Source organism: Eretmochelys imbricata, chromosome 14 (genome assembly GCF_965152235.1).
Source record: "Eretmochelys imbricata isolate rEreImb1 chromosome 14, rEreImb1.hap1, whole genome shotgun sequence".
NCBI lineage: Eukaryota > Metazoa > Chordata > Testudines > Cheloniidae > Eretmochelys > Eretmochelys imbricata.
The window spans coordinates 49,466,748-49,491,265 of record NC_135585.1 but is presented as its reverse complement, the minus strand read 5'-3'; the positions used below and the strand labels follow the sequence as shown (position 1 = coordinate 49,491,265).

Genomic DNA, 24,518 nt, shown 5'->3' with positions numbered 1-24,518 from the left:
TTGGAACACCATCCCATGGTCAAAGAATCCAAAGCCTTCTCTCCGATACCACCTGCATAGCCATTCGTTGACGTCCACGATTTGACGGTCTCTACCCAGGCCTTTTCCTTCCACGGGGAGGATGGACGAGAAGACCACTTGCACCTCAAACTCCTTTATCCTTCTTCCCAGAGCCATGTAGTCTGCAGTGATCCGCTCAAGGTCATTCTTGGCAGTACCATTGGTGCCCATGTGGAGAAGCAGGAAGGGGTAGCGATCCGAGGGGTTGATGAGTCTCGGCAGTCTCTCCGTCACATCGCGAATCCTAGCTCCTGGCGAGCAGCAGACTTCTCGGTTTTCCTGGTCGTGGCGGCAGATAGATGACTCAGTCCCCCTGAGGAGAGCGTCCCTGACCACCACCACCCGCCTCCTTCTCTTGGGAGCGGTGGTCGTGGAACCCCCAACCCTAGGACAGTGCATCTCATGCCTTCCAATCGGCGGAGTCTCCTTCTGTTCCCTTCCCTCAGATGTCTCATCTAGTCCACTCTCCGCATTAGTACCTGTGGAGAGAACATGAAAACGGTTACTTACCTGTATCTGCGTTGTTGGTACATGGATGCTCCCCTTTCTTCTTCTGGAGGTCACATGCTGCCAAATTTCTTCACCGTCCTCCTGTCCCCGCTGCGCAGCCTGCTCTGAATCATCAGAACATTGTGACTGTAGAATCATATCCTGATGTCTATCCAGGAAATCTTCAGTTTCTCTTATTCAACGCAGGGTCGATACCTGTTGCTCCAGAGCTTGAACCTTCTCTTCCAGTTTAAGACCAGAAGGGATGAATGGATCGTTTAGTCTAACCTCCTTAAGAGGAGATTGAGTAGAAATAATAATCTCTCAGCTGTAATTGTATTGATCATAAAGGGAAATGAAACATAAGACAAGGGAATCTCCTAACAAACAATATGTGTCTGTCTGTTTAATTTTTAGGCAAAAGAGATATAGAAATTGGTAAGTGTCATTATCCTTCCTCTGACAAGAAAATTTTAATACTCATGTGGGAGCTGGCTTAATTGTGGTGGAGGTGTTCGCTCTTAAATTTAAGTTTTAAAATTGTTGCAGTAGAGAATGGTTTCAGAGTAGCAGCCGTGTTAGTCTGTATTCGCAAAAAGAAAAGGAGGCCTTGTGGCACCTTAGAGACTAACAAATTTATTAGCGCATAAGCTTTCGTGAGCTACAGCTCACTTCATTGGACGCATCCGATGTAGCTCATGAAAGCTTATGCTCTAATAAATTTGTTAGTCTCTAAGGTGCCACAAGTCCTCCTTTTCTCTTTGCAGTAGAGAACCTTTTTCATTTGTTTGCTTCAAGCTTTTTATTATAGTTGTTATCATTCTTTTCATGGTGTGTGTGGGGGTTTTAAATGAAAGTTCATGAATTGTGGGGAAAGACTAAACTGGATGAATTTCACACTAGAAGCTAATTTGAAAAATTGATAAGCAATGTAATAATAGAATCACAGAGTTTAAGACCAGAAAGGATGACTGGATCCTCTTGTCCAGTGGTCCAAAAGCTGTGGGGTATGCCCTGCTAGGAGTGAACGAAGGAATGTTTGGGGGAGGAGGCGCGTGGCAGGGCCCAGGCCAGCCCCCATTGGGGGTGGGGAGGTAGTGCCACCCATCCCTGCTCTGCCCCAATTCCACCTCTGATCCCACCCCAGCTTCGCTCGGTCCCCTGCTCCACCCCCAGCCCAGGTCTGGCCCCAGCTGCAGCTCCACTCCCCCCCCCCCGCCCTGCCCTAGCCCCTGCCATGCTCAGCCCACTAGCCCAGCTCCTGCCCCAGCCACAGTTCCACTCCGCCCCCTGCCCTGCCTCCAGCCCAACTCTGCCCGCAATCCCTCCTCACCCACAGCACAGCTCCACCTCTACTTCCAGCTCCTCCCTTATCCCCAGCTCTGCTTTCAGCCCAAGCTCCTGAACTCAGCCAACCGTGGTGTAATGGAGGAGGAAGGGGGGGCAGAGACTGACTCCATTACTAGTAAGTGGGGGGTGTGACAGGAAAAGTTTGAGCACCACTGGTCTAGTCTGATCTCCGTAAGAGGAGTTTGAACAGAAATAATCTCTCAGTCTTAACTGTCATATTGATGATAAAGAGAAATAAAACATAAGAAAAGGGAAACTCCTAACCAACAATATGGGTATTTCTCTTTAATTTTTAGGTAAACGAGATATAGAAATTGGTAAGTGTCATTATCCACACTCTGAAAAGGATTTTTTTTTTTTTTTTTTGATAATTGGATCTTCATCTGGGAGTTTGTTTAAATGGTTTGGAGTTGTTTGATATTAAATTTAACTTTTACAATTTTGTTGCAATACGAAACCCTTGTTTGTTTACTTGCTTTTTATTATTATTCTTTCTTGTGGGGTTTAATGTAATTGTATAAAATGTGGGGAAGCGCTAAACTGGGTAGATTTCACACCAAAATCTAATGTGAAAAACTGATAAGCAATAGAGTCACAGAGTTTAAGACCAGAAGAGAGCCCTGGATCCTCTTCTCTGATGTCCTGAAAGGGAGGTTGATTTCTCTCAGCCTTCACTGTCATACTGATGATAAAGAGAAATAAAACATAAGGAAAGGGAAACACCTAACAAAAATATCTATTTATTTCTCTCTAATTTTTAGACAAATGAGATAAAGAAATAAGTGTCGTTGTCCTTCCTATGACAAGAAACTTTTTGTACCAGTTTGGATTCTAACGTGGGAGTTTGTGTAGCAGTGGTGGAGGTGTTTGATTTTAAATTTAACTTAACATTGCTGCAGTAGGAAGCCTTTTTAGTTTGCTTACTTTGCTATTAGTATCAGTCTTTTGGGAAGGTGTGTGTGTGTGTGGGGGGGTCAACTTTAATATAGCTTTATAAAACATGGGGAAAGACTAGAGAGGATGAATTTCACACCAGAAGTTAATTTGAAAAATTGAGAAGCAATACAGTTATAGAGTCATAGTGTTTAAGCCCAGAAGGGATGACTGGATCCTCTAGTTCAGAGGTCTTCAGACTGTGGGGCAGGCCCCTAGGAGGAATGTTCAAGCGGGTGCAGGTCCGCAATTAACTCTTCTGGGGGCCTGGGACTATTAGAGTTTGTGGGGCCCCCTAGGCTCCGGGGTACGGCCAAAAATGAGGGATTCAGAGTGCAGGAGGGGGCTGTGGATTGGGGCAGGGTGTGGGTGTGGAAGGGGGTGAGGGCTCTGACTAGGGTTGTGGACTCTAGGGTGTGGCTGGGGATGAGGGCTTTCAGATGCAGGAGGGGGCTCCAGGCTGGCGCCAAGGAGATTGGAGTGTGGGAGAGGGCTCAGGGCAGGAGGTTGGAAGTGTGGGGTCTGGGAGGGAGTTAGGGTGCAGGAGAGGGCTCAGGGCTGGGGCAGGAGGTTGTGGTGCGGGGCGCTTACCTGGGACAGCTCCCCTTTGGTGGTGCAGGCCCTGGGGAGGGGGGGCACGTGGCTCCATGCTCTGTCCTGTGCTTGCCTGCAGGCACCACCCCACATAGCTCCCATTGACTGTGATTCCTGGCCAATGGGAGCTGCGGGGGGTGGGGGTGTCTGCAAGTCAAGGAAGCCTGTGGGACTGACCTTCCTGGCACGCGCAGCTCCAGCCCAGCGGAGGGGGGAATGACATGCCAGCGTGCAGAGCCACCTCCCCGCCAACACCAGGCTGGGCCGGAATGCAGGGGCTTCAGTGGCTGCAGCCCACAGCCCTGGGCTAAGGCGGCCCTGCAAAAAGATCTGCATTTTTGGCAGTCTGGAGATCTTTTTGCAGGAGCCCCCCTTTGCCTGCAGCCCTTAAATCCCCTCTCTTAAACCAGCCCTGAACAGGTGCAAGGCAGGGTCCCTGCCAGCCCTCATGGGGAGAGGGGAGGGAGCCCCACCCAGCCCCGCTCTGCCCCCAGCCCAGATCCTATCCCATCTGCAGCTGCTCTCCATCCCCTGCCCCCCCACTAAGCTCCGGCTCCTGCCACAGTTCCAGTCCTCCCCCTGCTCCGCCCCCAGGTCAGTTCCTACCAAATTCCCTCCCCTCCCCCAGGCCACCTCTGCCTCTAGCCCCAGCTCCTCCCCCATCCCCAGTTCCGCCCCCAGCTCCCCCTTCAGCCCAAGCACCTCTGCTGAGTCAACTGTGCAGTAACGGAAGGGGGGGCGCCGACAGATTTCATTACTGCAAGGGGGGAGTGATCGGAAAAGTTTGGGCACCACTGGTCTTGTCTGATTTCCTGAAGAAGAGATTGAATAGAAATAATCCATCTTACCTGTCACAGTGATGATAAAGAGAAATAAACCATAAAAAAAGCAAAACACCTAACAAACATTATGTGTCTGTTTAATTTTTAGGCAAACGAGATATAGAAATCGGTAAGTGTCATTATCCACACTCTGAAAAGGATTTTTTTTTTGGCGGGGGCCGGGAATTGGATCTTCATGTGGGAGTTTGTTTAAATGGTTTGGAGTTATTTGATATTAAATTTAACTTTTACAATTTTGTTGCAATACAAACGCCCTTGTTTGCTTACTTGCTTTTTATTATTATTCTTTCTTGTGGGGTTTAATGTAATTGTATATAATGTGGGGAAGTGCTAAATTGGGTAGATTTCACACCAAAATCTAATTTGAAAAACTGATAAGCAATAGAGTCACTGAGTTTAAGAGCAGAAGAGAGCTCTGGATCCTCTTCTCTGATGTCCTGAAAAGGAGGTTGATTTCTCTCAGCCTTCACTGTCATATTGATGATAAAGAGAAATAAAACATAAGGAAAGGGAAACACCTAACAAAAATATCTATTTATTTCTCTCTCATTTTTAGACAAACGAGATAAAGAAATAAGTAAGTGTCATTATCCTTCCTATGACAAGAAACTTCTTGTACCTCTTTGGATTCTAACGTGGGAATTTGTGTAGCAGTGGTGGAGGTGTTTGATTTTAAATTTAACTTAACATTGCTGCAGTACGAAGCCTTTTAGTTTGCTTACTTGGTTATTATTATCAGTCTTTTGGGAAGATGTGGGGGGTGGGGGCGGGGGTCAACTTTAATATACTTTATAAAACATGGGGAAAGACTAGAGAGGATGAATTTCACACCAAAAGTTAATTTGAAAAATTGATAAGCAATACAGTTAAAGAGTCTTACTGTTTAAGACCAGAAGGGATGACTGGATCCTCTAGTTCAGAGGTCTTCAGACTGTGGGGCAGGCTCCTAGGGGCACGTGGAGGAAATTCAAGTGGGCACAGGTCCGCAATTAACTCTTCTGGGGGCCTGGGACTATTAGAGTTTGTGGGGCCCCCTAGGCTCTGGGGTAGGGCCAAAAATGAGGGATTCAGAGTGCAGGAGGGGGCTGTGGATTGGGGCAGGGTGAGGGCTCTGACTAGGGTTGTGGACTCTAGGGTGTGGCTGGGGATGAGGGCTTTCAGATTCAGGAGCGGGCTCCAGGCTGGCACCAAGGGGACTGGAGTGTGGGAAGGTGCTCAGGGCAGGAGGTTGGGGGTGTGGGGTCTGGGAGGGAGTTAAGGTGCAGGAGGGGGCTCAGGGCAGAAGGTTGGGGGTGTGGGGTGTGGGAGGGAGTTAGGATGCAGGAGGGGGCTCAGGGCTGGGGTGGGGATGGGGTCTGGGAGGGAGTTAAGGCGTGGGAAGGGGCTCAGGGCAGGAGGTTGCGAGTGTGGGGTCTGGGAGGGAGTTAGGGTGCAGGAGAGGGCTCAGGGCTGGGGCAGGAGGTTGTGGTGCGGGACGCTTACCTGGGACAGCTCCCCTTTGGTGGTGCAGGCCCTGGGGAGGGGGGGCACGTGGCTCCATGCTCTGTCCTGTGCTCGCCTGCAGGCACCACCCCACATAGCTCCCATTGACTGTGATTCCTGGCCAATGGGAGCTGCGGGGACGGTGTCTGCAAGTCAAGGAAGCCTGTGGGACTGAGCTTCCCGGCACGCGCAGCTCCAGCCCAGCGGAGGGGGGAATGACATGCCAGCGTGCAGAGCCACCTCCCCGCCAACGCCAGGCTGGGCCGGAATGCAGGGGCTTCAGTGGCTGCAGCCCACAGCCCTGGGCTAAGGCGGCCCTGCAAAAAGATCTGCACTTTTGGCAATCTGGAGATCTTTTCGCGGGAGCCCCCCTTTGCCTGCAGCCCTTAAATCCCCTCTCTTAAACCAGCCCTGAACAGGTGCAAGGCAGGGTCCCTGCCAGCCCTCATGGGGAGAGGGGAGGGAGCCCCACCCAGCCCCGCTCTGCCCCCAGCCCAGATCCTATCCCATCTGCAGCTGCGCTTCGCCCCGTGCCCCCCACTAAGCTCCGGCTCCTGCCACAGTTCCAGTCCTCCCCCTGCTCCACCCCCAGGTCAGTTCCTACCAAATTCCCTCCCCTCCCCCAGGCCAGCTCTGCCTCTAGCCCCAGCTCCTCCCCCATCCCCAGTTCCGCCCCCAGCTCCCCCTTCAGCCCAAGCACCTCTGCTGAGTCAACTGTGCAGTAACGGAAGGGGGGGCGCAGACAGCTTCCATTACTGCAAGGGGGCAGTGATCGGAAAAGTTTGGGCACCACTGGTCTTGTCTGATTTCCTGAAGAAGAGATTGAATAGAAATAATCCGTCTTACCTGTCACAGTGATGATAAAGAGAAATAAACCATAAAAAAAGCAAAACACCTAACAAACATTATGTGTCTGTTTAATTTTTAGGCAAACGAGATATAGAAATCGGTAAGTGTCATTATCCACACTCTGAAAAGGATTTTTTTTTTTGGCAGGGGCCGGGAATTGGATCTTCATGTGGGAGTTTGTTTAAATGGTTTGGAGTTATTTGATATTAAATTTAACTTTTACAATTTTGTTGCAATACAAACGCCCTTGTTTGCTTACTTGCTTTTTATTATTATTCTTTCTTGTGGGGTTTAATGTAATTGTATATAATGTGGGGAAGTGCTAAATTGGGTAGATTTCACACCAAAATCTAATTTGAAAAACTGATAAGCAATAGAGTCACTGAGTTTAAGAGCAGAAGAGAGCTCTGGATCCTCTTCTCTGATGTCCTGAAAAGGAGGTTGATTTCTCTCAGCCTTCACTGTCATATTGATGATAAAGAGAAATAAAACATAAGGAAAGGGAAACACCTAACAAAAATATCTATTTATTTCTCTCTCATTTTTAGACAAACGAGATAAAGAAATAAGTAAGTGTCATTATCCTTCCTATGACAAGAAACTTCTTGTACCTCTTTGGATTCTAACGTGGGAATTTGTGTAGCAGTGGTGGAGGTGTTTGATTTTAAATTTAACTTAACATTGCTGCAGTACGAAGCCTTTTAGTTTGCTTACTTGGTTATTATTATCAGTCTTTTGGGAAGATGTGGGGGGAGGGGGCGGGGGTCAACTTTAATATACTTTATAAAACATGGGGAAAGACTAGAGAGGATGAATTTCACACCAAAAGTTAATTTGAAAAATTGATAAGCAATACAGTTAAAGAGTCTTACTGTTTAAGACCAGAAGGGATGACTGGATCCTCTAGTTCAGAGGTCTTCAGACTGTGGGGCAGGCTCCTAGGGGCACGTGGAGGAAATTCAAGTGGGCACAGGTCCGCAATTAACTCTTCTGGGGGCCTGGGACTATTAGAGTTTGTGGGGCCCCCTAGGCTCTGGGGTAGGGCCAAAAATGAGGGATTCAGAGTGCAGGAGGGGGCTGTGGATTGGGGCAGGGTGAGGGCTCTGACTAGGGTTGTGGACTCTAGGGTGTGGCTGGGGATGAGGGCTTTCAGATTCAGGAGCGGGCTCCAGGCTGGCACCAAGGGGACTGGAGTGTGGGAAGGTGCTCAGGGCAGGAGGTTGGGGGTGTGGGGTCTGGGAGGGAGTTAAGGTGCAGGAGGGGGCTCAGGGCAGGAGGTTGGGGGTGTGGGGTGTGGGAGGGAGTTAGGATGCAGGAGGGGGCTCAGGGCTGGGGTGGGGATGGGGTCTGGGAGGGAGTTAAGGCGTGGGAAGGGGCTCAGGGCAGGAGGTTGCGAGTGTGGGGTCTGGGAGGGAGTTAGGGTGCAGGAGAGGGCTCAGGGCTGGGGCAGGAGGTTGTGGTGCGGGGCGCTTACCTGGGACAGCTCCCCTTTGGTGGTGCAGGCCCTGGGGAGGGGGGGCACGTGGCTCCATGCTCTGTCCTGTGCTCGCCTGCAGGCACCACCACACATAGCTCCCATTGAATGTGATTCCTGGCCAATGGGAGCTGCGGGGGGTGGGGGTGTCTGCAAGTCAAGGAAGCCTGTGGGACTGAGCTTCCAGGCACGCGCAGCTCCAGCCCAGCGGAGGGGGGAATGACATGCCAGCGTGCAGAGCCGCCTCCCCGCCAACGCCAGGCTGGGCCGGAATGCAGGGGCTTCAGTGGCTGCAGCCCACAGCCCTGGGCTAAGGCGGCCCTGAAAAAAGATCTGCACTTTTGGCAGTCCGGAGATCTTTTCGCAGGAGCCCCCCTTTGCCTGCAGCCCTTAAATCCCCTCTCTTAAACCAGCCCTGAACAGGTGCAAGGCAGGGTCCCTGCCAGCCCTCATGGGGAGAGGGGAGGGAGCCCCACCCAGCCCCGCTCTGCCCCCAGCCCAGATCCTATCCCATCTGCAGCTGCGCTTCGCCCCGTGCCCCCCACTAAGCTCCGGCTCCTGCCACAGTTCCAGTCCTCCCCCTGCTCCGCCCCCAGGTCAGTTCCTACCAAATTCCCTCTCCTCCCCCAGGCCAGCTCTGCCCCTGCCCCAGCTCCTCCCCCATCCCCAGTTCCGCCCCCAGCTCCCCCTTCAGCCCAAGCACCTCTGCTGAGTCAACTGTGCAGTAATGGAAGGGGGGGCGCAGACAGCTTCCATTACTGCAAGGGGGCAGTGATCGGAAAAGTTTGGGCACCACTGGTCTTGTCTGATTTCCTGAAGAAGAGATTGAATAGAAATAATCCGTCTTACCTGTCACAGTGATGATAAAGAGAAATAAACCATAAAAAAAGCAAAACACCTAACAAACATTATGTGTCTGTTTAATTTTTAGGCAAACGAGATATAGAAATCGGTAAGTGTCATTATCCACACTCTGAAAAGGATTTTTTTTTTTGGCAGGGGCCGGGAATTGGATCTTCATGTGGGAGTTTGTTTAAATGGTTTGGAGTTATTTGATATTAAATTTAACTTTTACAATTTTGTTGCAATACAAACGCCCTTGTTTGCTTACTTGCTTTTTATTATTATTCTTTCTTGTGGGGTTTAATGTAATTGTATATAATGTGGGGAAGTGCTAAATTGGGTAGATTTCACACCAAAATCTAATTTGAAAAACTGATAAGCAATAGAGTCACTGAGTTTAAGAGCAGAAGAGAGCTCTGGATCCTCTTCTCTGATGTCCTGAAAAGGAGGTTGATTTCTCTCAGCCTTCACTGTTATATTGATGATAAAGAGAAATAAAACATAAGGAAAGGGAAACACCTAACAAAAATATCTATTTATTTCTCTCTCATTTTTAGACAAACGAGATAAAGAAATAAGTAAGTGTCATTATCCTTCCTATGACAAGAAACTTCTTGTACCTCTTTGGATTCTAACGTGGGAATTTGTGTAGCAGTGGTGGAGGTGTTTGATTTTAAATTTAACTTAACATTGCTGCAGTACGAAGCCTTTTAGTTTGCTTACTTGGTTATTATTATCAGTCTTTTGGGAAGATGTGGGGGGAGGGGGCGGGGGTCAACTTTAATATACTTTATAAAACATGGGGAAAGACTAGAGAGGATGAATTTCACACCAAAAGTTAATTTGAAAAATTGATAAGCAATACAGTTAAAGAGTCTTACTGTTTAAGACCAGAAGGGATGACTGGATCCTCTAGTTCAGAGGTCTTCAGACTGTGGGGCAGGCTCCTAGGGGCACGTGGAGGAAATTCAAGTGGGCACAGGTCCGCAATTAACTCTTCTGGGGGCCTGGGACTATTAGAGTTTGTGGGGCCCCCTAGGCTCTGGGGTAGGGCCAAAAATGAGGGATTCAGAGTGCAGGAGGGGGCTGTGGATTGGGGCAGGGTGAGGGCTCTGACTAGGGTTGTGGACTCTAGGGTGTGGCTGGGGATGAGGGCTTTCAGATTCAGGAGCGGGCTCCAGGCTGGCACCAAGGGGACTGGAGTGTGGGAAGGTGCTCAGGGCAGGAGGTTGGGGGTGTGGGGTCTGGGAGGGAGTTAAGGTGCAGGAGGGGGCTCAGGGCAGGAGGTTGGGGGTGTGGGGTGTGGGAGGGAGTTAGGATGCAGGAGGGGGCTCAGGGCTGGGGTGGGGATGGGGTCTGGGAGGGAGTTAAGGCGTGGGAAGGGGCTCAGGGCAGGAGGTTGCGAGTGTGGGGTCTGGGAGGGAGTTAGGGTGCAGGAGAGGGCTCAGGGCTGGGGCAGGAGGTTGTGGTGCGGGGCGCTTACCTGGGACAGCTCCCCTTTGGTGGTGCAGGCCCTGGGGAGGGGGGGCACGTGGCTCCATGCTCTGTCCTGTGCTCGCCTGCAGGCACCACCACACATAGCTCCCATTGAATGTGATTCCTGGCCAATGGGAGCTGCGGGGACGGTGTCTGCAAGTCAAGGAAGCCTGTGGGACTGAGCTTCCCGGCACGCGCAGCTCCAGCCCAGCGGAGGGGGGAATGACATGCCAGCGTGCAGAGCCACCTCCCCGCCAACGCCAGGCTGGGCCGGAATGCAGGGGCTTCAGTGGCTGCAGCCCACAGCCCTGGGCTAAGGCGGCCCTGAAAAAAGATCTGCACTTTTGGCAATCTGGAGATCTTTTCGCAGGAGCCCCCCTTTGCCTGCAGCCCTTAAATCCCCTCTCTTAAACCAGCCCTGAACAGGTGCAAGGCAGGGTCCCTGCCAGCCCTCATGGGGAGAGGGGAGGGAGCCCCACCCAGCCCCGCTCTGCCCCCAGCCCAGATCCTATCCCATCTGCAGCTGCGCTTCGCCCCGTGCCCCCCACTAAGCTCCGGCTCCTGCCACAGTTCCAGTCCTCCCCCTGCTCCGCCCCCAGGTCAGTTCCTACCAAATTCCCTCTCCTCCCCCAGGCCAGCTCTGCCCCTGCCCCAGCTCCTCCCCCATCCCCAGTTCCGCCCCCAGCTCCCCCTTCAGCCCAAGCACCTCTGCTGAGTCAACTGTGCAGTAATGGAAGGGGGGGCGCAGACAGCTTCCATTACTGCAAGGGGGCAGTGATCGGAAAAGTTTGGGCACCACTGGTCTTGTCTGATTTCCTGAAGAAGAGATTGAATAGAAATAATCCGTCTTACCTGTCACAGTGATGATAAAGAGAAATAAACCATAAAAAAAGCAAAACACCTAACAAACATTATGTGTCTGTTTAATTTTTAGGCAAACGAGATATAGAAATCGGTAAGTGTCATTATCCACACTCTGAAAAGGATTTTTTTTTTTGGCAGGGGCCGGGAATTGGATCTTCATGTGGGAGTTTGTTTAAATGGTTTGGAGTTATTTGATATTAAATTTAACTTTTACAATTTTGTTGCAATACAAACGCCCTTGTTTGCTTACTTGCTTTTTATTATTATTCTTTCTTGTGGGGTTTAATGTAATTGTATATAATGTGGGGAAGTGCTAAATTGGGTAGATTTCACACCAAAATCTAATTTGAAAAACTGATAAGCAATAGAGTCACTGAGTTTAAGAGCAGAAGAGAGCTCTGGATCCTCTTCTCTGATGTCCTGAAAAGGAGGTTGATTTCTCTCAGCCTTCACTGTTATATTGATGATAAAGAGAAATAAAACATAAGGAAAGGGAAACACCTAACAAAAATATCTATTTATTTCTCTCTCATTTTTAGACAAACGAGATAAAGAAATAAGTAAGTGTCATTATCCTTCCTATGACAAGAAACTTCTTGTACCTCTTTGGATTCTAACGTGGGAATTTGTGTAGCAGTGGTGGAGGTGTTTGATTTTAAATTTAACTTAACATTGCTGCAGTACGAAGCCTTTTAGTTTGCTTACTTGGTTATTATTATCAGTCTTTTGGGAAGATGTGGGGGGTGGGGGCGGGGGTCAACTTTAATATACTTTATAAAACATGGGGAAAGACTAGAGAGGATGAATTTCACACCAAAAGTTAATTTGAAAAATTGATAAGCAATACAGTTAAAGAGTCTTACTGTTTAAGACCAGAAGGGATGACTGGATCCTCTAGTTCAGAGGTCTTCAGACTGTGGGGCAGGCTCCTAGGGGCACGTGGAGGAAATTCAAGTGGGCACAGGTCCGCAATTAACTCTTCTGGGGGCCTGGGACTATTAGAGTTTGTGGGGCCCCCTAGGCTCTGGGGTAGGGCCAAAAATGAGGGATTCAGAGTGCAGGAGGGGGCTGTGGATTGGGGCAGGGTGAGGGCTCTGACTAGGGTTGTGGACTCTAGGGTGTGGCTGGGGATGAGGGCTTTCAGATTCAGGAGCGGGCTCCAGGCTGGCACCAAGGGGACTGGAGTGTGGGAAGGTGCTCAGGGCAGGAGGTTGGGGGTGTGGGGTCTGGGAGGGAGTTAAGGTGCAGGAGGGGGCTCAGGGCAGGAGGTTGGGGGTGTGGGGTGTGGGAGGGAGTTAGGATGCAGGAGGGGGCTCAGGGCTGGGGTGGGGATGGGGTCTGGGAGGGAGTTAAGGCGTGGGAAGGGGCTCAGGGCAGGAGGTTGCGAGTGTGGGGTCTGGGAGGGAGTTAGGGTGCAGGAGAGGGCTCAGGGCTGGGGCAGGAGGTTGTGGTGCGGGGCGCTTACCTGGGACAGCTCCCCTTTGGTGGTGCAGGCCCTGGGGAGGGGGGGCACGTGGCTCCATGCTCTGTCCTGTGCTCGCCTGCAGGCACCACCCCACATAGCTCCCATTGACTGTGATTCCTGGCCAATGGGAGCTGCGGGGACGGTGTCTGCAAGTCAAGGAAGCCTGTGGGACTGAGCTTCCCGGCATGCGCAGCTCCAGCCCAGCGGAGGGGGGAATGACATGCCAGCGTGCAGAGCCACCTCCCCGCCAACGCCAGGCTGGGCCGGAATGCAGGGGCTTCAGTGGCTGCAGCCCACAGCCCTGGGCTAAGGCGGCCCTGAAAAAAGATCTGCACTTTTGGCAATCTGGAGATCTTTTCGCGGGAGCCCCCCTTTGCCTGCAGCCCTTAAATCCCCTCTCTTAAACCAGCCCTGAACAGGTGCAAGGCAGGGTCCCTGCCAGCCCTCATGGGGAGAGGGGAGGGAGCCCCACCCAGCCCCGCTCTGCCCCCAGCCCAGATCCTATCCCATCTGCAGCTGCGCTTCGCCCCGTGCCCCCCACTAAGCTCCGGCTCCTGCCACAGTTCCAGTCCTCCCCCTGCTCCACCCCCAGGTCAGTTCCTACCAAATTCCCTCCCCTCCCCCAGGCCAGCTCTGCCTCTAGCCCCAGCTCCTCCCCCATCCCCAGTTCCGCCCCCAGCTCCCCCTTCAGCCCAAGCACCTCTGCTGAGTCAACTGTGCAGTAACGGAAGGGGGGGCGCAGACAGCTTCCATTACTGCAAGGGGGCAGTGATCGGAAAAGTTTGGGCACCACTGGTCTTGTCTGATTTCCTGAAGAAGAGATTGAATAGAAATAATCCGTCTTACCTGTCACAGTGATGATAAACAGAAATAAACCATAAAAAAAGCAAAACACCTAACAAACATTATGTGTCTGTCTGTTTAATTTTTAGGCAAACGAGATAGAGAAATTGATAAGTGTCATTATCCACACTCTGAAAAGGATTTTTTTTTTGTAATTGGATCTTCATGGGGCAGTTTGTTAAAATGTTGTGGAGTTCACTGTAAAATTTAACTTCTACAATTGTGTTGTAATATGGAACCTTTTTTTGTTTACTTGCTTTTTATTATTATTCTTTTGTGGAACGGTTAGTGTGATTGTATAAAATACGGGGAACCACTAAAGCGGAGAGATTTCATACCAAAAGCTAATTTGAAAAACTGAGATGTAATAGAGTCACATGTGTGTGAGACCAGAAGGGACCACTGGATTCTCTTGTCTGATGTCCTGAAGAAGATGTTGATTTCTCTCAGCCTTTACTGTCCTATCGATGATAAAGAAAAATAAAACATAAGAAAAGGGAAATGCCTAAAAAAATTCGATTTCTTTCTCTTTCCTTTTCAGAGAAACGAGATAACGAGATAAGTAAGTATCATTATCCTTCCTCTGAAATGAAACTTTTTGTACCATTTTAGACTCATGTGGCTGTTTGTTTAATTGTGGTGGGGTTGTTTGCTTTTAAATTTAAATTTTAAAATTGTTGCAATAGGAAACCTTTTTAGTTATTTGTTTGCTTTTTTATCATCATCATCATCATCATTCTTTTGGGGTTTGTTTGTTAATGTAACTTTATAAAATGTGGGGAAAGACTAAACTAGATGAATTTCACACCAAAAGCTAATTTGAAAAATTGATAAGCAATACAGTAGTAAAGTAGGTAATGGCCAAAAAACTATGGCCCAGGAGGGATTGTGTGAAGGCCCTGGTGGATTATCAGCACCTGAGATGATTATCTTCCCTCCACACTGCAGAGTAGGCATGTAACCAACCTGAAGTAAAGTGATACCTGGGCTCTAGCTTCTACCCAAAGTCTTGCCAGCTAACCTGGGTGCAAAGCACCATCAAACTTGAGTCAGAGTTTTTGTGCTTGCGCATTAAACAGGTTGGGGCAACGGCCAGGTAAGATTCTGGACTAACTGCAGTGAAGATCCACCCTGGGAGAGACACACTCATGCAGTCTAGTGGAGGTTCTGATGAACTTATAACTTTCTTTTCCCCTCAGTGTATTAGTTTGTACAATATTGGATTATGCAATACGTGTTCAGATCTGCTCTCCTCTCTAATTATGTTGCTGGTTTTAGGGTGGAGAAGATTGGTGGCACCTATAGAAGAAGGTAATTGAAGATCATATTTTATCAATGTCCAAATATCTGTTCCCATGAGGCAATGTGCCCCTTTTTCTTTGTATATGGGAGTGGACGTGATAGTTCAGGGCAGACCTCCCCAGCACCCTTCATTTCACGGCGCATCACAAGGTGAGGTGAGGTTTGTGCCTATGTCCTACCACACCATACTGAATCCATCGCATATTGCATCTACGCTTGCTGCCCCTCCACCGCTCGCATGTGCACTGCACCCTGCAGAGATCTGTGCCAGCCGCTGCCACCCCTTGTACGGAACCAGTGGGACAATCACCTCCACAGCCACTTCTCCAGGGGGAGTTTGTTCTGTCTCCCTGTGCTGATGTCTGATCTCCAGTGTCCCTTTGTTTCTTCCTTCATCTTTTCCCCCATGAAGAAAGCCAGGAGCTCTGCAGTGACCCCACACTGACTGGGTGAGCAGGGACTGTGTCTGTGTGAGACCCTTGCTCCTGTCTCAAGCAGAGGACCTGAGCCTTGATCACAGACAGGGGCTCCCCTGGCTCCATTATACAGGTCTGGGAAGCTCCTGTGATCACCGCTGGGAGCTTGTGTCTTTTCTCCTCTCTCCATCCACCATGACCCCAGCATGGTCCCGTCTCTGGTAAACAGGACGTCAAGTCAGCCTTCCCATTACTGGCATGACCCGCCCCCTCTTTCCACCAGCCACCTATTCCGTACCTCCTCCCTAGTGGCGGATTTGCCACTGGGCCAATGTGGCCTATGCCCAGGAGCCCCAGAAAAATGGGCGCCTCTGTGCCCCAACCCGCTCTGCCTGCCCAGTGCTCCTGCCAGAGAGTGGGGTCAGGGCTCGGGGGGCTTGCCCCACTCCATCCGCCCAGAACTCCAGCCAGAGAATGGCGTCGGGGTGCGGGGTCTTGCCCTGCTCTGCAGCTGGAGCACCAGGTGGTCAGAGCAGGGCACGCCCCTGCACCCCGGCCCCATTTCCCCAGCAGGAGTGTGGGGAGTGGGGGTTCTGCAGGCAGAAGGGGTGGGAAGGGGCCTTCACTTGCTGTGGCCCAGGGCCTCACAAAACCTTAATCTGTCCTGGCCCCGCCGACATTCATAGCTTCCACCATGAACCCCCTTCCCTTGTTTAGCCCCCTCACTCCCTGCCCCAGGCTAATGTACTTGGGTGCTGCGACTGCTGCTGAGCAGTGACATTCTGGGCAGGTTCAATTATGGTACCGTGTGGCCTGTTGCTGTCCGAGCTGTGACATTTCAGAGCAGGCCGGGTGCAGTGGGGAGGCCCCACAGCAAAGTCCAGCACAGGGGCAGCTGGGACACAGTGAGAGTGAAGGTGGGGTGGGGGGAAGCGCTGTCAATATTCACTGAGTTGTACCATCTGCTGGGGCTGCCAGAGTCTCTAGTCCCCTCCCCGGGCAGAGGTGGGGGCAGGAGGGGAAAGATTCTGAGTCCCAGGCCTGGCCCAGCTGCTTCTTTCACTGTCACTGACCCGTCTCTGTCAGGGGAGTGACTCTCCCCAGCCCGGTGCTGAGATCAATGGGTAAATCCTGGAGGAAGGAGATTCCCTGAGTCACTCCCCAACTGGGGCAGATTCTGTCACTGACGCCATCAAACCCTCCCCCAGGGCCGAGCTCTGCCCCTCACGCTCTGATTCTCTCTCCCCAGCGAATGTGACTCTGGATCCAGACACGGCTCATCCCCAACTCGTCCTGTCTGAGGATGGGAAAAGTGTGAGAGGGGGAGACACGCGGCAGCGACTGCCCGACAACCCTGGGAGATTTGACACTGAGCTCTGGGTGCTGGGCTGTGAGGGATTCACCGCGGGGAGACATCGCTGGGAGGTGGAGGTGGGGGGTGGGCGATTCTGGGCTGTGGGGGTGGCCAGAGAGTCTGTGGGGAGGAAGGGAGAGATCAGCTGTAGCCCTGACGGGGGGATCTGGGCTGTGGGGCGGTGGGGGGATCAGTTCCGGGCTCTCACCTCCCCTGCGACCCCCCTGCCCCTGAGCCGGGCCCCCAGCAGGATCCGGGTTTGTCTGGACTGTGGCCGGGGGCAGGTGACATTTATCGATGCTGGTGCCGAGGCCGCGATCTTCACTTTCCCACCGGGCTCCGTCCCTGGGGAGAGAATCCGCCCCTGGCTCTGGGTGGGGTGGGGAACCCGGCTCCGACTGTGTCCCTGAGACCCACAGCAGAGGGGGGAACCGGAAATCAGCCTCTCTAGGCTCACAGACCCCAATCTCTATGACCTTGGAGGACTCCCATCTACCCAGCCCGTGGCGCCTTTTCTCTATGACCCCTGGAAGCTCCTCCCCCTTCTTCCCTGCAGCCCCAGGCACGGGAGGGGGAGGGGAAGGAACCCCTGGGGCTGCAGGAGGGGCAGAGGGGCCCTGAGGGGCAGAGGTGGGGGCTGGGCAGGGGGCAGAACTAACAGCCGGGCTGGGGACAGGCAGAGGTGGGGGCTGGGCAGGGACCCAGCATGAATCAATCAGGGTTTGGGGGGCTGGGGAGAAGCAGCAGCAGCAGGGAGCGGTTTGTGCAGATGTGTCCTTAGATCCCATTGGGGTCTCCCAGCCTGGGCTCAGCAATTGTGGAAGGGATAAAATCAGGGAAAGAAGAGAGCAGCCAAGGGGGATGATCTGTGACAGGGAGGAGAGACACAGGAAAATAACCAGGGCTGCAAAGTGAGGCTAGAACAATAATGAATAGAAAAGGACAGTATGAAAAGAAAGGGAATGTGGGCGGGACGGGGAGATTTATGACGTGTTGCTGAAAGTGAGACTGTCACTCATTAATTCCCTATCTTAATTCCTGGCCATTGGTGCTATTTTAGTGCCATTAAGAAAACTGTTCTCAGTAGCTGGGGATCTCCTGGCCAGGCTCCTGCGGTCATTAAAGCTCCTTCTTAGCTCCTTTTACTTTGCTATTTTGCAGCTACTTACTGTAAATAAACCATTACAAACAATTCTTCTTGTTTGTTCCACTTTAATGTCCGAGCTGCAGTTGCTGGGGGCAGCGTCATGGGATTTGCTTCCCAACTTGGTTGTGTCCTCTCAACCCCGACAGGGAATGTCGCACCTCCTGGAAGAGAGTTCGGATTTTACTGTGTGATGTGTCACTCTCCAGCCTGTGCTGGGTCTCTGTCCTGTGCACACCCGTGTCAATCAGGAATTGCTCAGCTGTGCTCTGCGGAGAGGTGACTGATTACACAGGGGGCAATCCATGAAGGAACTCGAGTGTTGCAATGATGAGCGTCACAGTGAGTAATTTTTATGCAGTGAGACAATCACAGGAACAGCAGCACTGTGACCCTCAGAGCTGAGTCAGGGGCCTAAACTCCCGAGATAATGCATGGGCAACACAGGCACCTTACAGTGGGATTCAAAAAAGCCAGCTCAGTAGGTGGGGAGCCATGTAAGGTAACCAATGGGAGATGCCGACAAGGGAGGAAGGGGTGTCCTGAGCCACACCCCTCTCATGAATAGGTGCGTAAATCTGGGATGCAGAGGGATGTCTGTCTCTGCTTAGCAACCCACAAACAGGAACCCACCCCCTGACATCCAGGGCCTCCAGTCGCGGCTGCTGCCAATGCCTGGTAGTGCTGGTGGCAGCTGGCTGCCCCGGGCCCTTTGAAATCGCCCCAGCAGGCTGCAGGGCTCCTCGGCGCACGCGCTGGAAGGGTGCAGTGGCACATTAGGGGAAGGAAACACCCCGCGTCAGGAGCCACGCTGGGCGGGGTGGGGGGAAAGAAGAAGTCCATGACCGCAGAAGAAGGTGCAGGACTGAAACCCTGACCCCCCTGTATGCGGAGCTGGCCTGAGCCCCTCCCTCTCCCGTGCCCCCTGCAGGGAGCTGCCTGTCACTCTCAGGCTGTGGAGAAATTCAGCCCAAATCTACTCACTTTGGTATCTCCATTTCCCCCATCACCACACAGCCATGAAGGGATTCAGCCTAGGAGGCAGGGTCAGCAGTAGCATCATTTGGCAGGTGGGATCTAGGGCACCCAGAGGTGAAGTGACTTTCCCAAGACTCAGCAGGGAGTCAGTGGCAGAGCAGAGAACCAAACCCAGGACACCCCTTGAGCCCCAAGCTTGTGCCTGAACCACTAGGCCACCCTTCCTACCCGAGGAGGGGGAACCTCCTCTGCGGGCACTAGACAGAGCCACCAGGAGATGGGGAGCAGAGAGAGATGGGTAAATGGACATGGATGGGAAGCAAGGAATGGGAAACACCAGGAAGGGGAGGGAGCAAGGACTTAGAGAAGAAATAAGAGGGAGGGAAAGGGGCAGGGAGAGTGATAGGAAGGGAGGGGAGAAAAGAAGAAGGGAGAGGGGAAAGACTCCCCACTGCTTGTGCCTCCCATCCACCTTCTTCCCACAGCCAACAGGGGTGTTACTGAAGACAGCTTGTAACTGAGTGTAAGGATTTTAATACGCTGTAATTCATGATAACGTAATGATGTCGTTCGTTTCTATTTTAATAATGATGACATTGTTAGGATACCAATGATAGACACACATTCAATAACTAGAATATGAAGGAAGTTTGTGTATAAATATGCTGAAAATTGTCAGTTTTGGGGGGAGGCTGGGCCAAACACACACACTTCTCACGCTTAAGGCAAGAGAGGGCAGAAAGGAGTGAGCAGTGTGCAGGAGTCACTCGGGGAAGGGGATCTAGGGGGAGGGGGCAGAGCGGGGGCAGGAAGAGGTGGAGTGGGGCAAAGTGGGGGCTTGGCCTTGGGGAAGGGAGTGGAGCCGGGATGCGGCACTCACCAGCACAACCAAAAGCCAGCACCTATGGTGTGTGGGGTGGTATCGGTTATGGCGAAGGCAGCCGGGTGGGCATGTGGAATCCCTGGCCATGCCGGAAGAGCGCCCCCCGCAGGGCAGCCGGCATCTCGCTGGGCACCAGCCAGCAAAGGTGCAGCACTACCCAAATATCCAGCGGATGGAATCCATGTGGGCGCAGCTTGTGCATGCGGGTACCAGCACGGGCCCATTGACTGTTCTGCCCTGGGGCCCGGAATTGCCTGGGGGGACTGCGCTCATGTCCCGCTTGGGGCCTACAGCCCGGCTCCATGTGCATTCCCATAGCTTGTCCTCTCTGTCCATTTCCCTGTCAGCTCACTGTACTGTTTTAGATAAATGATGGCACTCATTTAAGGGGCTTCCCTTGGGTAACTGATAGAGATTTATGGTGTGAATTCTCACTGGCACAGTACTTTAAAAATCTTAAGCAGGCCAGCCCCCCCCCAAATTATGAGATTTAATAATAATAATAATAATAAATAGTAAATATTCGTATTATTTTATTTGCCTTTTGGTGTCTCAGAGGTTTATACTGCACTGGGGTGAAATTTTTAAGTGTTTCTCTGCAACAAAGAAAGCTAGATGCTTCCTTTGTTTAGAAAACAAAAGCCGAGAGTCTCACCTCCTCACATGCTTCCAGGAGCTGGGGCTTCATCAGACATACCAAATATTGCAAGACTCGTGATAAAATCATGAAAGTAGTTGATGCTGCAGCCCCTTTCCACTGAGCCAAAGCAGCATTAGTGTAAATGAGAATTGGGTCTTGAAAACACTGATTCCAGCTTAACCAAGCTTTTAGCCTCTGAGTTTATTATCACAAGGCTTGGAAGGATGAGCTTTTATTCATAAATGTTGGCAAACCTTGCTTTTGCTGTCTACACACAGACCAATGAAAAAATATTTCAATTGATAATAAATGATAATTACAGATATGCAAAGTAAGAACAAGGCTGCTTGAGAACTTATTCGAGTTTGATTGAAGGAGAGTGACTCTGCAAAGATGTGACCATCTGTGTTTTCATGGTTGTAAAGCTTCAACTTTTTGAATCTCGGTGTCTAGGGGCATTAGATCACTGTGCTCTGACTCGCTATTGACGTATCCCTCCATAATTTCCCGCAACTGTGAAAACTGAAATGGAGAACAATTGGAAAGAAATGCTAAAACCGAAATTTTTGTGCAATTGTCAAAATTTAACTCAATAAATAAGGAAAAAAATGCTTAAAACTAGCTGTAATGCTATCCATTAATATTCTATACATATATCTCAGTGATTTCTGCCAAGCCTGACTATCCCTCCTTAGACACTCAGACTCTGGTCCTTCAAGGGCATCGCCCTCGGGGGACGCCCACCCGCCACAGGGCCCGAGGGGCCCATGTCACAGCGACGCCTGCAGGCTGGAATGTTCCCCGTGGGCTGCTCCCCGCCCAGCAGCAGCCGAGTCAGCGCCAGGAAGGGAAACCCCCGGTTCCTGCTGCAGGAGCGGCCCAGGCAGACCCCGGCCGGCCTCGCTCAGCTTCTCTCCTGCAATTCATGTGGCCGGTTCTGTCCTGGGAGGAGCCTGGTGCGTGACCTGGGGCGGGCCCCTGGGGGCGGGGCTTCTGCCTTGTTTGGTGGGTTGGGTTTTAATTTCCCTCCCGAGAGCGCGATTGGCTCCCGGTTCCCCAATCGGCTTTAAAAAAAGCTGTAAAGGCTCGTTACTGCGCCTGTGCGAGGTTTGGTTTCGCTTTCGGGATCCCCCGGGTGCTGCTGATCCCACTTCTCCTGCAGCGCCACGTGGCTGCAGGCGGCGGGCTCCGGTGCAGGGGCCTTGACTTGTTCGTATGGGGGTGGGGGCTACTGGCTGCCTCAATCCTGCGCTCCCCACCCCCACGTGGCTGCATCTGGCTCACTGCAGGGGGGTTCTTGGTTTGAGGGAGGGGGAACAGCAGTAGCTGCAGTGGGGCAGTATCGATTTACCTGCCTTTGCCCTGCTCCCCTGGCAGTTGCAGTGCACCTGGGGGGGACACACAGGCTTTGTGGGGGCGGGAGGACACACAGGCTTTGTGACGGGGGGGGGGGGCAGGCGGAGGTTGCAGCAGGGTTCGGGGGAGTTGGAGGGATTGGCCCAGCTGGGCTGGGGACAGGGTGGGTGGCCACACTGGGCTGGGGAGGGGAGTGGCACCCAGTGTCCTCTGCTAATTGTTGGTCAGTGTTAGGGCATCTGAGGTGCCCCAGCTGGGGGTGGGGTCTAGTGGGGGTCTACTCCAGTTGTGAAATGGCTCTCTGTGTGCTAAGTCAGTTCAGAGTGGGGATGCTTTATAAATATGGAAGCAGGAAATCTGTCCCCATAGAGAATATCCTGCCCTAGGAGGAGAGTTTGGGGTTTACTGGGATGTGTCACTCCCCAGCCTGTGCAGCTCCTGGCCACAGGTATCTGGTTAAAGCCACCAGCTGCTCCATCCTGCCCTCAGAGAACGGTGGAAGATGTGGAACAGGAGACAACCTCTCCCCTGCCCAGGAAGAACCATTAATAGAAACCTTCCCACCCCAAGGCAAAGGAAGGAGGAGGTGGCAGCCTTGGAGGTAGAGCCTCTCCCTAAATACAGAAACAGGGAGAAGCATCCAGGAAAGAGCCTCCCTCAGCCCAAGGCAAAGGGATATGACAGCCCTGAGGGGGAGATCTCTCCATTCATATCTTTGAATTTAATATTTCAGACATGTAGAAATATTCACCAGAACCCACATGGTCAGAGTTAAGGATGTTTGGATGCTGGGCCATGAGAAGGTTTCTGTTTACTGGGGGGTGTGTGTGTGTGTGTGTATCCCAGACCTGGTTAGGTGCCAGTGGACTGTTGTAAGGGGAATGCAAGCATCTGAGCCCTAGGATCTGCAGAGAAGTCAAGCCTCTGGGACCGGAACAGCCCACCCACTGCCCCAATCTTGGGGTCCCTGGGCACATTCTTTAGGGACTCTACCCCTATCTCAGCTGTGAAACCCACTGCCTAATCCCCTGGTGTAGAGCTGACCCTCCAGACTGTCGCGTGCTTAAACACGCATCTCCCAAACTCCACGCCAAGGGGAGAGCATGCTGGTTTCAGCTGAACTCTCTCTGGAGGCACGCAGTAGTTGTGAAGCATTTCACACACAGAGACAGACTCTTTGCACAATCTAACACACTATTGCTCTTTCACTTCACCAGATAAAGCCCAAGAGAGTTCAGATCACATAGCACAAAATAATCAACCTAACTGCAGTGTCCCTCACTAGCTCATCCTTCCCTTAGGAGTCCTGGGGGCCATCTGGGACCAGGAAAGCAGGCAGGGCCCCCGGCCTCATGAGGCTGCTGCATGCTGGAGGACTTTGCTCTCTCCTTCTTATTTGGAGACAAAGAGTGAGATCCGTGAAGGGATTTAGGTATTACAATGCTGAATGTCACTGCGTCTAAACTAGCTGCCTAGAAAATCACTGGAATGACACTGTGAGCCAGAAAGCCTGAGTTATGGGGCAATGTAAGTGTCTTAGAATAGGTTACACAAAAGCCAGCATACTAGGCAGGGAGCTGCCTAAGGTAGCCATTTGGAGATGCTGAGCATAGGGGAATTGCATGGGGAATCTAGGCCCCTCACTCAGCTTTGTGGATTGCAGAGCTGTTCCTGTGACTCTCTGGAGCCCGCTGTCTCTTGATAAATTTTGTTTGTGAGGTAAATTCCCCAAAATACAGAAAATTCAGAAGCCATTTTTCTCTTCTAAGCCCTGGTCTACACTAGGACTTTAGGTCGAATTTAGCAGTGTTAAATGGATGTAAACCTGCACCCGTCCACACGATTAAGCCCTTTTTTCGACTTAAAGGGCTCTTAAAATCGATTTCCTTACTCCACCCCTGACAAGTGGATTAGCGCTTAAATCGGCCTTGCCGGCTCAAATTTGGGGTACTGTGGACACAATTAGATGGTATTGGCCTCCGGGAGCTATCCCAGAGTGCTCCATTGTGACCGCTCTGGACAGCACTCTCAACTCAGATGCACTGGCCATGTAGACAGGAAAAGGCCCGCAAACTTTTGAATCTCATTTCCTGTTTGACCAGCGTGGCAAGCTGCAGATGACCATGCAGAGCTCATCAGCAGAGGTGACCATGATGGAGTCCCAGAATCGCAAAAGAGCTCCAGCATGGACCGAACGGGAGGTACGGGATCTGATCGCTGTATGGGGAGAGGAATCCGTGCTATCAGAACTCCGTTCCAGTTTTCGAAATGCCAAAACCTTTGTCAAAATCTCCCAGGGCATGAAGGACAGAGGCCATAACAGGGACCCGAAGCAGTGCCGCATGAAACTTAAGGAGCTGAGGCAAGCCTACCAGAAAACCAGAGAGGCGAATGGCCGCTTCGGGTCAGAGCCCCAAATATGCCGCTTCTATGATGAGCTGTGTGCCATTTTAGGGGGTTCAGCCACCACTACCCCAGCCGTGTTGTTTGACTCCTTCAATGGAGATGGAGGCAATACGGAAGCAGGTTTTGGGGATGAAGAAGATGATGATGATGAGGTTGTAGATAGCTCACAGCAAGCAAGCGGAGAAACCGGTTTTCCCGACAGCCAGGAACTGTTTCTCATCCTGGACCTGAAGCCAGTACCCCCCGAACCCACCCAAGGCTGCCTCCTGGACCCGGCAGGTGGAGAAGGGACCTCCGGTGAGTGTACCTTTTAAAATACTATACATGGTTTAAAAGCAAGCATGTGTAATGATTAATTTGCCCTGGCATTCGCGGCTCTCCTGGATGTACTCCCAAAGCCTTTGCAAAAGGTTTCTGGGGAGGGCAGCCTTATTCCACCCACCATGGTAGGACACTTTACAACTCCAGGCCAGTA

General features: G+C 51.7%; 1 protein-coding gene across 1 annotated transcript in view; it reads left to right on the top strand.

Annotated features, from left to right (window-relative positions):
• The window catches only part of LOC144274529 (butyrophilin subfamily 1 member A1-like), a 29,040-nt gene extending 11,830 nt beyond the window's left edge, over positions 1-17,210 (top strand). The window contains exons 5-7 of the mRNA XM_077833406.1: positions 14,106-14,126; positions 14,843-14,875; positions 16,532-17,210. Coding sequence (XP_077689532.1) covers positions 14,106-14,126; positions 14,843-14,875; positions 16,532-17,046 — 569 coding nt within the window. The 3' untranslated portion in view covers positions 17,047-17,210. The remainder of the gene's footprint in view (positions 1-14,105; positions 14,127-14,842; positions 14,876-16,531) is intronic.
• The last annotated feature ends 7,308 nt before the right edge of the window (positions 17,211-24,518 follow it).